The sequence below is a fragment of the Rhyacophila brunnea genome, unplaced genomic scaffold (genome assembly GCF_057557595.1).
Source record: "Rhyacophila brunnea isolate RB1 unplaced genomic scaffold, BYU_Rbru_1.0 scaffold_3, whole genome shotgun sequence".
In the NCBI taxonomy this organism is placed as follows: Eukaryota; Metazoa; Arthropoda; class Insecta; order Trichoptera; family Rhyacophilidae; genus Rhyacophila; species Rhyacophila brunnea.
Window position 1 is genome coordinate 55393234 of NW_028232965.1, and position 15466 is coordinate 55408699.

The following is a 15466-nucleotide window of genomic DNA, read 5'->3' on the forward strand; positions in this document are numbered from 1 at the left end:
TTTTATTAAAGTTATATAATAAAAGATGATATTTATTTATATTTTTATCGTTTAAAGACGGATATGTTATGCCAATATTACGACAAAAGAATATTATTGTGTAAGTTGTACGAAAATATTAACACTATTTTATACACAAAATCTTATGGGGCGTCAACAAAAAATTGAAATAAAATGCACAAGAACTTTTCATACAAATCAGTTATAAGTTTGAAACCTGTTTCACCCATAAATAATTGACCTGTGGTGATTGGAAAACTTCTCCCAACACATTTTCATTAATCAATAGGTTATCATCATCAATTAATCAATACCACAATAATTAAATGTCTCATTTAATCAAGTATTAGCACTGTATACAATCGCGATACCGAGAGTCAAGATTTACAAAATTGTTACGAATGCATCCCCAAGCATTTCATTCAAGACAAAAGGTGACCGGTTCTACAACCTTTTTGATTTTGAATATATTTCACTATTCTTAATATATATATATATATCAATAGTTTATAATAATATTAATAATATATATTGTTAAACAGAGTACGTACTGTATTAGGTACATGTTGCAGAATATTTAATATAACGTTTATAAAAGTGAAGTGATCAATTTAATATAGGTATAACATATGTTTAGAATTCTAGTGATATTTATGACAGCATAGTACTCGTATGTATTCAACCAAGTAAATAAACACATCATCTAATTTTATACGAATTGAATCAAGGTAAACGGACCTCAGGGTTGAAGCCGATGACTAAATTCAAAACTGCATATTTAAAAAAAATATTAAAAACCTACATAGTATAGTCATGAAATTATATTAGTAATATCTATATTTTTGAATGTGTTTACACAAATAATGACATGAAAAAAATATAAAAGAAATCTGTATTATTTTGTTATTGTAGAATATTTTGCTGTATGTACTTACATTAAATTTTGGTCCCCATTCTTGCTGTTTAATTTGTTCAATCGTTTCCATTAACTTCTGCTGTCTCTTTAAAAGACTCATTTTTACAAACTACAAGGAAAACTTTTACCAAACAAATACACTGTTATGATGTTATTAATTCGAAGTGACTTATTGGCTTATACAATTGACAAGTTAAACATTCACTTTCTACTACACGGACGACAGTTTTCACGCGTATGCATAATTACCAGCTCTTCCTCGAGTCTGACACCACAAGGAGAAAGAAGAAAGTAAATTGTTACGTTGCGGAAGTGAAGCGTTTGCTGCGACTGCGGACACAACGGCGGCGAGACTGCAAACGTAAACAGTTGTGAAGTGAGCCGCGAAACTGGCAACACTCTTATTTAAACTTTCCCACACCATATGACTGTCAAATTCAAAATGGTGGGGGATCGCGGACACGTTTGAATCTCGATCATTAAAATATTACAAAAAGCGTCCGTTTTGAATGAAAATGCGACAAAAACCCGATTAACTAACGAAAACTCTTCGACCGTATCGAAAATAAACACAAAAAGCTGATAATAACATAATAAAAAAAAAATATTTATAATTTTCAATGTCAAGTGTAGGTATACCTAATAGGGATTTGCTAGTGGTATCATTACATGACACGCCAGTCATTTGTATTAAAAAATAGTAAATAATATAATATAAATTCGCAAAAGGCATTTTGTCCATAAAATTGCGGATATGTATAGATATCGACAGAATTTTATAGAAAACCTCAATAATTAATGTATTTAAATCATGTTTCAAAAAAAGTAAAAATAATCATTCTATTGTACCTATTTCTGATTTCAATAATTGAACGACTCATAAAAAACAGATTGTTGAGCACAATGCAGTTAGTGTTAGGGTTTGTAGTACCGGAATTGAAAATAATTATGAAAAATGTTATCGGGATTATTTGTCATATTATATTATATTTGTGAATTAAATCGTATTTACGTGCATCAAATACCTATTTATTATTTATATATATTGCGACTTTATTATATTTTAAGATTTTACGCCATTTTTAGCTATTATTGTTTTAGAGATTAATATTTTACAACCTTACATCATAATAATGATGACCAATGATCATCCATCAGGTGTCCGTTAGATTTATTTTTTTCTAAAAATCAATGCTTTCTTTTATTTTATAAATCGTACTTTATTTTTGCCGATCCCGAGAAGGCGATGTCTTTACCTACCAGAATCACCTAGCGGAAAAATACGAAGCACAGTTAAATTGTAAATTATCAAAAAAATGTTTCAAATTGCAAGCTTCGTATTTTTCCTCTAGGTGCCTCTGGTAGTTAAAGACATCGCCTTAAGATTGGCATCTTTGGCCTGCATACATGCGAACATGATTGTAGAGAAATGATGAAGCACCCGTATTCTTGATTTTTTTGCAGGAAAAGCTGTCGGTACAGAAAATCTAAAAAGATACTAAACTGGTTCACGGAAGGAAATTAATATTTTTCAAAAAAAAATAATGTAGAGGTAAAAAAGGTTGTCCACATTGCTTCTGAATGGATTTTTCAAATACGAAGACAGGTCGGATCGCTCTTTAGAAAAGGAGAGTTACAAAATGATTTCGACTATGATTTTTTTAACATGATAGTCGGAAAATACAGGAAAATTTTGAAAAATCGTCAAAATATCCACTATTTCCACCAAGTAAATATGGACGCCGTAATCATAATAATTTCAAACTGACGACGGCCGAGTCGTGATGATATCGTGGATCTTGGGTTCAAATCACGGGTCTGGCAAATCAAATGTTGTTTTTCAATGTGTATTTGGATCCAGATTATAGACCTAATAGATTGAGCATGTAGCTAATATTCATCTGTCTTAAAAACAATAAAAATCTGTTAATACAACCTCCACTCTGTGGAGGTCCATAATATCATCTTAGGATCGGACATGATTTAAAAAAATCAAAATAATATAACATAGATATATTATGTATACTGGAATAATTTAATAATGGCACCAAAAGTGATTCTCTCGTCTATTGTTTTCTACAATGCCTATTTCAATGCTAAAACGTATCGTTATTACTATACCTACCATTAATGCCACTGTGGAATGATTCCAGTATATTTTGGTAGGAATCATGAAAAATATACATTTTTTAAACAAAAATGTGACTTTTTAATAATATTAATACAAAATCCCGGAATTGAAAATTCTGTCCGGGATTGCAATCCCTAGAAGGTATAAGAATAAATAAATAAATAAATAATGTGAGAAATATTATCTAGGTACCTACTTATATGGTTTGTTAATTTAATTTATACAGGTATCTACTTACATTATTTTTGTTTTATTTATTAGGTAAATACATAATAATTAGTCTAACTGACATCCTATTTAATGCTAAAAATTATCAAATTATTCAAGATCATGTTACTAACGATTATATATTTGTATTATTAGTGTTATTACTGATTGGTTGGATATCAAGTATGTATTGTATGTATGTATAGCTATAGATAGAGTATAGACCAGGGGTGACGAACCATGCGGCCTTTTAGGGTCTCAAGTGCGGCTTTTTAACTGAATCCAAATTTTACAAAATAAATCGTTTATATTCTTTTTAACGCTATCTTTTTTAAAAACACTACTTCAAAGAGAAATTTCGGATGAAAAATTCCCCCAGATAGCGAAGATCATTGATGAGAAGAATAATAATTATATATTCAAGTCATTTGAAGAATACGCAGCCGTTATTGACGTATTAATTGCAGAATACAATAAAAGGTTTACCGATTTTGAGACTCATGAAATCGCACTGAAATTAGCATTTTAGCCTCACCTAGTGATGTCATCAAGGCACCTAAAGATCTACATATGGAATTGATTGAGCTCTCAGTAGATGATATTTTCAAGTCATTATTTGATGCTAAGAAAGATCTAATTGAAATATGGAAAAATGCCGTAGAATACCCACGTTTTCGGCAACATGCTCGTAAAATGCTTTCCTGCCTTTCAACTTTATATTGCTTTGCTGTGAATCTGCATTCTTATATCTACCCAATCAAGACACAATTAAGGTCACAATTGACAGATACCCATTTAGAGAGGATCAAGTGAAACTGCGGAACTCTACGTTGCAACCAAATATTCCAATGCTTTCCAAGAAAAACCAAACACAACCAAGTCGTTAAAAGCTGTCAAATTAATAAATAGTTTTCAATAATTATAAATATTTACTATACCCGTGTATAATGTATGTACTTATACATTTTAAAGGGTAAACCCGTAAATAATAAAAATTTCATTGTTTTCCTTCATTTACAAAATAATGTACACTAATTCCTCGATTTACGCGGTTCACTTTTACGCGGTCGAGAAAAAACAAAAAAATATTTTTCATAAAAAAATCTTTGGAACCTATCTGCCGCGTAGATTGAGGGATGAATGTACATGATTTTTATGTATGTTTCTTAAATGCGGCCATATTTGATTTAAGATAAATGAATGCGGCCTTGGACAGGAAAAGGTTCGTCACCCCTGTTATAAACTATTGAACCTGCTGAAACATAAGACATATATTAGAATATTATGTCCTCTAACTAGATAGTTTTACTTATATAAGTCTCTGAGGCTGTTGAAAACGAAACAAATTAAATTATTTGTTATTGTTTTTTAATTTTCTATTTATTATTTCAGATGGGGAATAATAAATTAGTTTGGTAAATCTTTGGTACATACTCAAGCATCCTTAATGAATACAGCGTTGCATAAGTATTATATACGCCTGGGTTTCGCCTTTTGGTACTTTAATGCATACTATTGAAACAAATATAATATATAGCCTGAAGATGGCGAAAGATGAAACCATGAACGTCAAAATCTAATTATATAAGTATAATGTAGATTAGTTCATTTTATAATAATATAGCCTACAATACGACTGGAAAATGGGAAAATAAATAAATAATAGCATGTACTTATGCTAATCTTATGCAATTCTCTACATACATAAAAATCGAGCACACAATAGACGTTAATATCCCTTTTTTATCTTATTATAATTTATTATTCATATACCATTTGCCAGTTGGCGGAAAATAAATAAATAAATTGATAATGTACAATTCAGGGGTAGTCAACCTGTCCCTACCGTCCACTAGTGGGGGTTCATGCTTTCATGGTGGGCGGTAGGGGTTTTAAAAACATTTTCATTATGTTTTCATAAAATTCCCCGTGACAATTTAAAATTCAGAATATATACTATTTGTATCGCCCTCGCATAAGAGGCCATCCATGGGCTGAAACCGTATGCGGTTTAGATCCGTGTGCCGTACTAAACTTATGATTTTTGTTCTTTAAAATATATTTTCACTAAATTTGCAAGTGTAAGTGCATGGTATAAACGGATACGATCAGATACTTATAATAAATACTTTGTGAAAATATATTTCCGTGAACAGAAAAGATAAGCTTAGTATGGCACACGATTCGAAACCGCATACGGTTTCAATCCATGGATGGCCTATAAGTTTCGTTCACGTTACGTTAGGGAAACTAAATGGTGATATAGTGCAACCGCAAACAAAAGAGTCTCGTCTTAGCTCACGCATTTCCGTCCACAATCTCTTATTTGAATCTTAAGAAATTATAATCTATTGAAGAGAGAATTTCATCACTTTCCTGAATTGTCATCTATAAAAGATGATGTAACTCCAGAGGATATTGGCAGATTCAGTAGCCACCTCAACGAACTTAAATTGGACATGGAAAAACGATTTGAAGATATTTTGAAATTGAAGGTATAACTGGATGAAAAATCTTTTTACCGCAAATATTGAAGAGGCTGATACAACTTGTCAAGAAGAACTGTTAGAAATTAGATATGACGAAGAAAGTAAACATACATTCAATAGTGGTGGATATGAAAACCCATGGCAAAATAAAAAAAATGCCTTTCTTGTATCCAAATATGGGGAAAATAATATTCTGTTTATTGATACCTAGTAATTATTATTATATGCTTTAACTTGCTGTAATTTTGCTTTATAAATTTTATAAAGCAAAGTTACTTCCCTACTTTATAAATCACCATTACTGTGGAACCGGTGGGCGGTTAGAAAATTTTACTACTAACAGAGATACAAAAGTGGGCGGTATGTATAAAATGGTTGACTACCCCTGATGTACATATTATATTTTGTGTTTAGGATAATTCTCCAGTTTGAAACAAATAGCATCTGGTAATGATATTAATATCTTGGCAAACATCCTCTTGATGAGAATAAGGGACCCAATAGTGCACGTCCTCAGGAAAAACCAAGCCGGGTTTCTACCTGGTCGAGCGTGTGGAGACCAAATCCACAACCTTCGATGTCATCTCCAGCAGAGCCATGAGTTGAACAGTCCGATGGCTTGCTGCTTTGTGAGGCATACCTGTTACCCCCACGGTGAAGCTATGCGACCTGGAATACGCCGATGACGCTGTCCTATTCGACAACTCAATCCAGGGCATTCAAGAGACAATCGACAGGTTGCATGACAACTCCTCTCGCGTTGGTTTGAAAATCAACGCGAAGAAAACCAACGTCTTGTGTAATAGCACCTATCCTGATCCAGATTTCCCTCTGATTAGCGACGGACAAAACATCGAGAGCGTCGACAGCTTCAAGTACCTGGAGGTACACATCACGGGAGATTTGCAGAAAGAGCTCGCTATCCGAATGGGAATGGCTGGAGCAACATTCAACTCGATGCGGAATGTCTGGGACTCACCATTGTACTTCGTCAAAACCAAATGCCGCCTATTCGACGCTTGCATTCTGACGGTGCTGCTTTATGGTAGCGAATCATGGCACCTTACGAAGGCTCAGAGCAACCGTATACTGAGCTTCGAAAACAGATGTTTGCGACGAATACTGGGTGTGCGGTGGGGTATGACTTTAGGAGCAACGAGGAGATAAGAGAACGCACCAAGCAGCCTCTCATCACGCCGAAAGTGAAGAGGCGACGTTGGACCTGGCTCGGCCACGTGCTGCGGATGCCAGAAGAGAATTTCAACCTGGCTTGCCTGTTCTTCAAGCCGACCGGATTCCGGCGTCCTGGAAGGCCGCTAAATACAATCTACAGAGTGTATACGGCGGAGCTACGGGATGCTGGTTTGACCTGGAACGAAGCACGAAGACTGGCGAGCGACAGGGATTCTTGGAGGCGCCGCGTGGTGTCCATATGCTACAGTTAAGAGGCGGATATGACAAAAGAAGAAAAAGAAGACATATTACTCTGACTAAACTCCAGTGGATATTTACAATTGAGGCGTCTAATTCCAAAAAGCGATAAGTCCACATTTGGTCAAAATCGAGAAAAAAATACGCACGTATTTTTTGTATAATTTTACACAATATGTATTGATCTATAAATTCCAAAACGCGACATAACCCTACTCGATTCATTACAAAACGCGCCAAGTCCGTGTTTCATATTATTTAAAGCTTGGTTGATTTCGCGCGTGTTTAAGTCAACCAATAAGGGAACGTTCAATATTGAAAAGGGCGTCTCCCATGCTGTAGCATCTGGTAAACTCATGACAGTGCCACGGAAATATGCGCCTTATGCGGAGTAAATTAAAAAGTGAAGTACAAATAGCGCTACGTCCAATTTTATTTTGCCTATATTTATTACATTTAAGAGTTTATCGGCTGAAACAAATTGCCATTTGGTTCTAATTTCGACATAGAATACAACGGAAAGAATAATCTCACGTTAAAACAAATAATTGAAGCTTGAAACATAGAAACGTTGTTTCCCGAAAATATTGAATTGTGGACTTGTCGCTTTTTGTAATTAGACGCCTCAATTATTATTCTTCATTTTCAACGTTTACATAGACCGATTTCATAATATTGCTTAGTGCACCTAGGTGCAAACAGAACAGCTTATTTCTGATTTCCCTGTAGGTGCATTTACAAAACGGTAAACAATAGTAAAGTAAATAATATCAACGCATATCTACCTATTATCTTTATTGTGTAAATTACTTCATCAGGTAATAGTATGGCGTGTAAACCAACATAAATGAATTATTGTGAGTATGTTTTTTTATACACACAGATAAAATCAAAGCGGAAAAATAAAACAATAAAAAATACATTTTTCACATAAATAAGACCAATCTAAATAGGTACGTATGTCTCAAGGGCGGACGTCTGACACTCGACAAAAGGGAAAAACTTACTAAGGATAAATGTACATTTATAGCAAATATTTTTTATAAGTAGGTTCATTATAAAACTTATAGACATTTATTATATAATACAGTCGAACTTGGTTATTACGATCACGGAAATAGCGATATCTCATACTAATGAGGAAACATTCGTTGACATTTAAGTTTATGATTTTCCCCATACATATATTCATTTTTATAACGAGCTACTTTTCGGGTATACCGAGCAAAACTGTTAATGTATCGATCGTTTAAATTAAAAACAACATTTTTCACCCTAAGCAATAAAATCCGACTGGGCAGCTAGTTAAGTGTCTAAATACCTAATTGGTGATCTCGCCGACAACATTGAAAAAGTATCCACGCATATGTTTGAAATTGCATGTAAAAAATTCAAGCTAAGTCAGTATGTACCTACCAGCGCCGGCGGCTCAGCACTTCATTACCATTACAATAAACAACTTCGTTTGTAGTTTTTCAATGTCATGCTTTTTTCGGGGATTTTTACGATGGTTTTCAGATTTTTTATGTTCAATGCTCAAATAGAACGTGGCGCGAAAAATGTTATATAACGATATAACGAGTAATGCTTATAACGAGCAAATTCAGTCGGTCCCATCTTCCTCGTAATAACCAAGTTCGAGAAATAAAAGAAAATACATTTAGATAATCAAGGTTTTTTTTTTTTAAATATGTACAGTCAGTGTAACTGTAACTATTTTGAGCATGACAATTTTATCACGATGACTGTCACAAGCAGCGCTCGAAATGGAAAAATTTACGAACCGGAGCGCTCGACAGTTTTTTGAAGAATTTTACATAGTAAAGTTATCAAAGTTTATGTTACGAGTATTTTCATAAAAATAAGTGTGTTAGATTTTATATTATGTGGCCTATCCAGCTCATATGGTCAAATTATTTATTCCACGAGACGGAGCTATAATTTTACCGATTTCACGAACAGGAACGGCGCTCCGGTGCGTTCCGGTCCATTTCGAGCGCTGGTCACAAGATAAAATAGTTAAAAACATGGCGAGACTCAGAGGTACTCAAGAAATGAAGTTAAACAATAAAGATGTCTCTCAGATTATGTAAAAATGATTTTATTAATAAAAAATGTTCTCGCGCCAAATTTATATTATGGATTTTATTACAATATAGCTAATATTATTTGAAGAGAAGAATATATAGTGCATAAGTGGTAATCGGCAGTTTGAAGCCAATTTGTGAATTATTGAAGATGGAAAATCCAAGGGAACATAAAAATAGGTTACATGTAAGTTGTACGTATGCAGTTCATCGTGGGACACGTATTCGTGCGCCGCAGTACGTGCAACATGAGATCGTATAACATTTTATCAAATGATGAGTTCTTCATTGAACATTTCACCGTGGAATACATTTGTACGTATCTTACAAAATGCGGCGATAGTATGCAAATAGTACTGTTCCAATTAGATTAAACCTAACCTAACCAAACCTAGTAAAGACATCTCATAAAATTCGCCACATGTTGTAGCATACGTACAAATATACTCCACGGTGAAATGTTCAACGAAGAACTCGTCATTTGATTAAATGTTACACGAACTCATGTTTCACATACTGCGACGCACGAATAAGTGTCCTGCGGTGAACTGTTCACGTACAAATTTCCGGATACGTAAAAATAAGGGAACTGTTCTATACGCCTTTTGGGTGTGGCTGTAAGAAAATAAAATTCTCGAGTATGGAGAAATATGGGAGAAAGTCAAACACGTGTTAATTAATATGTTATTTTCAATAGTTACGTCTGCATCATAGTATGCATTACGTAAACGAAATGCGTATTCAATAACAGTAATATTTGAGGACATTCATCGAGCTTTGTATTTATTGCGTTTAATGGTCTGACCGTCATTGAGTCCTAAACTAAAACTGGCTTCAAAGTCTTGGTTTACGGTTACTTATCAATCTGTTCTGTGATTGTAAAAATACTATGCAATAGGCCCAGCGCTCGAAATAGAAAAGTTTACGAACCGGAGCGCTCGAAAATTTTCTGAGGATATTAACATGGTTATCAAATTTTATGAGTATTTTATAAACATAAATGTACTAGATTTTTTGTTATATGGCATATCTAGCTCAGACGGTCAAAATATTTTAACCACGAGACGGAGCGATAACTTTACAGATTCCTCGAACCGGAACGGCGCTCCGGTGCGCTCCGGTGCGCTCCGGTCCATTTCGAGCCCTGGCAATAGCCCAGTTTATTTTGCTGAAATTGAAAAACAATATAAATATCATTAGCGTGTATATTTATTTCGGATCCTGTATCTCTGATAAAGGTGGATGCGAAACCGACATCAAAAGGAGAATACAAATAGCAAAAAGCGCTATGTTGACGCCGGAACCGATTTGGAATAGCAAAAACATTATTATACCCACTAAAATGCGTCTGGTAAAACCGATAACCTTCCTATTTCGTATAATATATATCTCGTAGTCTTGGATAGCAAGGACAAGAAAAGACAGAAACTAGACGGATTTGAAATGTGGTGCTGTAAACGAACGCTGATTCCCGTCAGCGAGCTTGACATTCGAGACAGTCTCCTCACCTTTCGGGCGTAAGACCATGGGCCCCACACCCTGAACCAGGCCCCCAGGACAAGATGTTGGGCGGTTACCTATCGCTAAGATTAAGGGTAGTGTAATGTTCAACAGTAGTCTTCTCCACTGGTATTCCGTGGAACTCTACAGTTCCGCGAGGTAAAATTAGGGGGTATTTCGTGTATTTTTAGCGTTGTATTTTTAAATAAATCTTGTATTATTGAGTTGTCGCAACTTGGCATCATATTATGAAGGTCCCATTTTGCGGTAGTCAAGCAATATGCGACCCTTCGTCATATTGGATAAATTGCCATTTTTATTAGTCAGGAAATACACTAAAAATAATTATAAAATAAAATTTTACACTTGAAGTAAAAACTTTTAAAAACTATTATAATAAATTTGTGGTGTGTTTACCACACTTAACTGGTCGAATCTTAACTGTCAGACCCCCCTTGTGGAGGCCATGCGTAAGACTCCAATTGTATGGTTTCATAGCGCGTAGGGATGATGATAATCAGAAAAAAGCTCTTGATACTGGGTCAACTTGGGGATGGTAAAGAGCTTCCGCTATATCACGAGGTTTTTGCTGACACAGATTCTGTGTGCCGTTAAATGCTGAGAGGGATGAAGCCAAGCCGCTGGGTTGGCTCTTTCTTAACGGTAAAATCATCCGGGATCTTTAGTCATACGACCTGACATATTATAAATTATTAAATTTACGCAACCTCATCCATTTTATAAAAAAAATCATTAAAGAATATTAAAATGTATCTAATTCTTCTTCTTTTTTAATCATGTCCGATCCTAATAGGATATGAGCCTCCGCGGGCTGGAGGTTTGTATTAAACAGATTTTTATTTTACGAGAAATCGATGTTAGCCACTTGCTCAACCTATTAGGTCCACAAATTGAAAAACAATATGTTTATTTTCCAGACCCAGGATTCTAACCTGTGACCCACGACATTCGGCCAACGAATTCACTAAGTTAAAATTAAGGCCTGTTTATTGTAGATCTTTTCTGTACCTAGCATAATAATCATTAGTAGAGTACTTATACGTTTTATAACATTGCACTTTTTAATACACTGATACGCCTCTTCCCTGATTACCTCGCATACAATTCAATCAATACAATCAAATGATATAGGTATCTTGTATTAATATATGTAGTAATAAGAAAATAAATAGATAATATACCTACATATGTAAAAAAAATATTTTTAGAATATATTACATCATTTTCAACCTACTAGAGCCGGAGTGAAAAGTTATGAAGCGTATAGGTACTCTACCTATCACAGAAAATGACTAGGTACCTAGGTAGTAAGCTGTAATACATGGTTAAACTAATGGACACACCTACCTAATCATCAGGTATTTTTATTGAAATTTTATTATTTCTTGTTTATTATTGTATAGAAAAGATAGGGTTTAACGTAACTATGACATTTCAAAAACATTTTTACGTTTGACAACATTAGATAGTGCGACATTGTTATCGATCTAATTGTTTATTTTCGATTATAAGTTGACCAAAACCGTATTCAAGATTTCTTTTATAGAACATACATAATTTGGAACAACCTCAAAAGCATATCTAATAGAAGAAAAAACAATAAAAACTGATTGTAAACGTTATCTAATCCACAAACATAACTTATCATTACAGTCATAAAAGTATAGGCTTTATGAAACCGATTTGGCTCGGCATTGAATGACGATTTCATGGTGGACGATCACCTTACAGTATAATGACAAGACATTGTCATTTTCGCAAAAAAAAAAGGTTGAGTACCTCTTGAGTAACAACATACAAAGCGGTACAGAGAAAAACGTTTTCAGAAAGAAAAAACAGATCCTGGTTGAAGCAGAAATCAGTGGCTATCAACCACAACAAAATAGCGAGTTTTTGTTAGAATAATAAATTCTACTTATGAGGTTACTAGAGAACATCTTTTATTACTATGACAAAAGAAAGATAAAAAAGATCCATTTTGTAAACAGGAAAAATTATCATGACATTGCAGTACAAATTGGAATATAATTTGATTCGGGGATTATAGTACGTGAGAGAATTTTCAATTCAGGAATTATACAAAAAATAAAAATTGTGTCTGATACCTATTTTAATTCATAACAACAATTTTCAGAATAGTTATTAGCACATTCTAGTTTGATAATGTGGTAATATAGTTACTTATATACACTTTCCAATCTACGAATCAACGGGATACTAATGGTATTTTTCCGAAATTTCAATACATTTTCAACCACGCATATTCGGGATCAAGAAATCGTGCGGGATACCGGAATTGCAAAACCTAGGGACAATCCCATACATAGAAAAATAAAAGTATTATGGCGATTATTAGGTGTGATACAGTACTAAGTGCGGTGATTATGAGCCTCTATCTAACTAGATGTAGTATTCTCGGCGTAACATGAGGAATCCTGGTCCGTGGTCTGATCACATTATCTATGAAGGGGTTTAAAGACGACCTACCATCAACCCTTTACCATAGTTTCCGCAATGATAAGTGTGATTTACTCTAGTTCATAATACAAGAGACAGTGGATGGTAGCAGAGGCGTACGCAGTGACGTCCCGTGTGGGTAGGCAGATTGAGCGTCGCTTGGGGGCGGCAGTTACTCGAAGGGCGGCAAATCGAGGAGAATCATTAGGCACGTATAGAAATAGCTACCTAAACTTAGTAATAACGGATATATCTTTCCATTGAAAAATCATCTCACTGGTCGGGAACAAAATGTATTAATTAACATACCTACAAGGTTTAACAGGAGTGTATTTTTTGTTGGGTTCGCGATGTCTAGTTTACTTCCGTTGTCGTTAGAGATCACGTTCTTGATGACCAGCAATGACACGTACACATTTTTTTAATTATAGGTAGGTAGGTACTTACATACTTGTCTAATTTAAAATTCATCCAAATATTTTTGCCAGTCACTCGCGAATTTTGGAAGTTGCCAGGTTTATTTTTAAATGTATCTGAAACCGTGGACTCACAATATTTCTATTGAAGCAGAGATAGCATTTAAATTTAGTACAATGTATTATCTTAAGCGTCAATTACATTGAGCTTTTTTATGAGCTGATTATTGGCAAATTTAAAAGCGGGCGGTTCAGCTACTGCGATTTCATGATTACACACAAAATTTTCCATTCGCTGATAAAGCCACAAGCCAGCGAGCGATTTTGACGGAACGTAGTTCGTTTTTTTGCCGGGAGGTCGCTACGCTCCATAATAATGTTTCCATTAAACGTCAAAAAGGTAAATTTCAAAATGAGTAGTTCGTTTTTCCACCACCACGCTCTACTGCGCAGACGCGATACGCCCACAAGCCGGCGTGTAGCTTATAAAGTTGACCGGCTTTCAACTTTTCTCGGTGGAGTGTTTACAACCTGCTTATTAGCTTGTTCGATGATTACACTGGGCGAATTTACAGGCAGATTATAAATTTGCCAATAATCAGCTCGTAAAAAAGCTCAATGTAATTGACGCTTAGAAATTTTAGTCATGAAAGGATAATGAAAAATACTGTATAAAAATGGGGCGGCATTTTGTCTCGGGACGTCACTGGGCGTACGTAAGAAATTTTCTTGGCCATGCAACCTCCGTAAGTAGCTCAATGTTCAAGGCGATGGTGATATGATACGACTGGCCCAGATAGGGAGATGTACTACAATTTGGTTCCTAATCTTCGATTGTTATTCTAATAGCGTCTGTACACTGCATTAATTTACTTGCACCAATAGTATGTATTTTAAACTATCGCAATAATAACTATTTACACGTAAAAGTGCTGCTGTCTCTCTAATCTCATTCTTCAAGCGTAAGCGAGACGCGATGTTGTCATCTTATTGGATCTATTTGACAGATTTAGACAGGTTCGGACAAGTTCGTAGATAGTCGGTAGACGTCAAAATATTTCGTGCGGTGTCATTCGTATTTGTTCCGGCAGGTTCGCCACTACCATTCTACTGCGCATGCGCACCGCCATGCAAGTACCAATGATTATTACTTGAAAATTCGGAAGCTTCTGAACTTTTTTGATACATGCATGCAATCTTGCAACTTGCACGATAATACGTGTTTACACGTGCATTTTCTTGTTATAGCCGCAACAATACGTATCTGTCAGCAGTGAGTCCATGCACGTGTAAACGGGGTATTATGCTATAACTTATAAGTATATTGTGTGTGCGATTTATTGTTTAAGTGCACTATCGCAAAATATAAAGACACAAATCGAGATGTTCGTAACATGGCATTAGGAAGATGAATTGAAAATGATGAAAAAGAACTATGATTTATCATTTCTACACATTGTATTTTTGTCCAGGTAACAGTAAGAATACTGAATATGTATTTATTATTATAAATACAGAGAAAAATATGAGAAATAATAAACAATAAAATAAAATTTAAATAGGTAATAAAAAAACATTACACATCACAAAAATATCTGCATAATATTGTATTGATCAGTCTCAGGGAACACTGCTGTTCTGTGATCAGTCTCGCAGGCCTCACTACTGATGCCTTTTCATTCGTTTTGGCTAGCCGTGTGATATCACTCTCACGGCCTAGTCTCGCATGTGCGCGCGGGAGAGAATTTCAACATTGCCGGTCATTTCAATGTATGGACATCATGGCCCCCACATCCTGAAGCGGGGCCCTA

General features: G+C 34.8%; 1 protein-coding gene across 2 annotated transcripts in view; it reads right to left on the reverse strand.

Moving 5' to 3' along the window:
* Window positions 1-15466, reverse strand: part of Papss (3'-phosphoadenosine 5'-phosphosulfate synthase) — a 77662-nt gene that overhangs the window by 56172 nt on the left and 6024 nt on the right. Inside the window, exon 1 of one of the 2 annotated variants that reach the window (XM_085952547.1) lies at window positions 936-1294. The exons of the other annotated variant lie outside the window; for it this stretch is intronic. Coding sequence (XP_085808673.1) covers window positions 936-1016 — 81 coding nt within the window. The 5' untranslated portion in view covers window positions 1017-1294. Of the gene's footprint in view, window positions 1-935; window positions 1295-15466 lie in introns of those variants that run through there. 2 annotated transcript variants of the gene reach the window in all.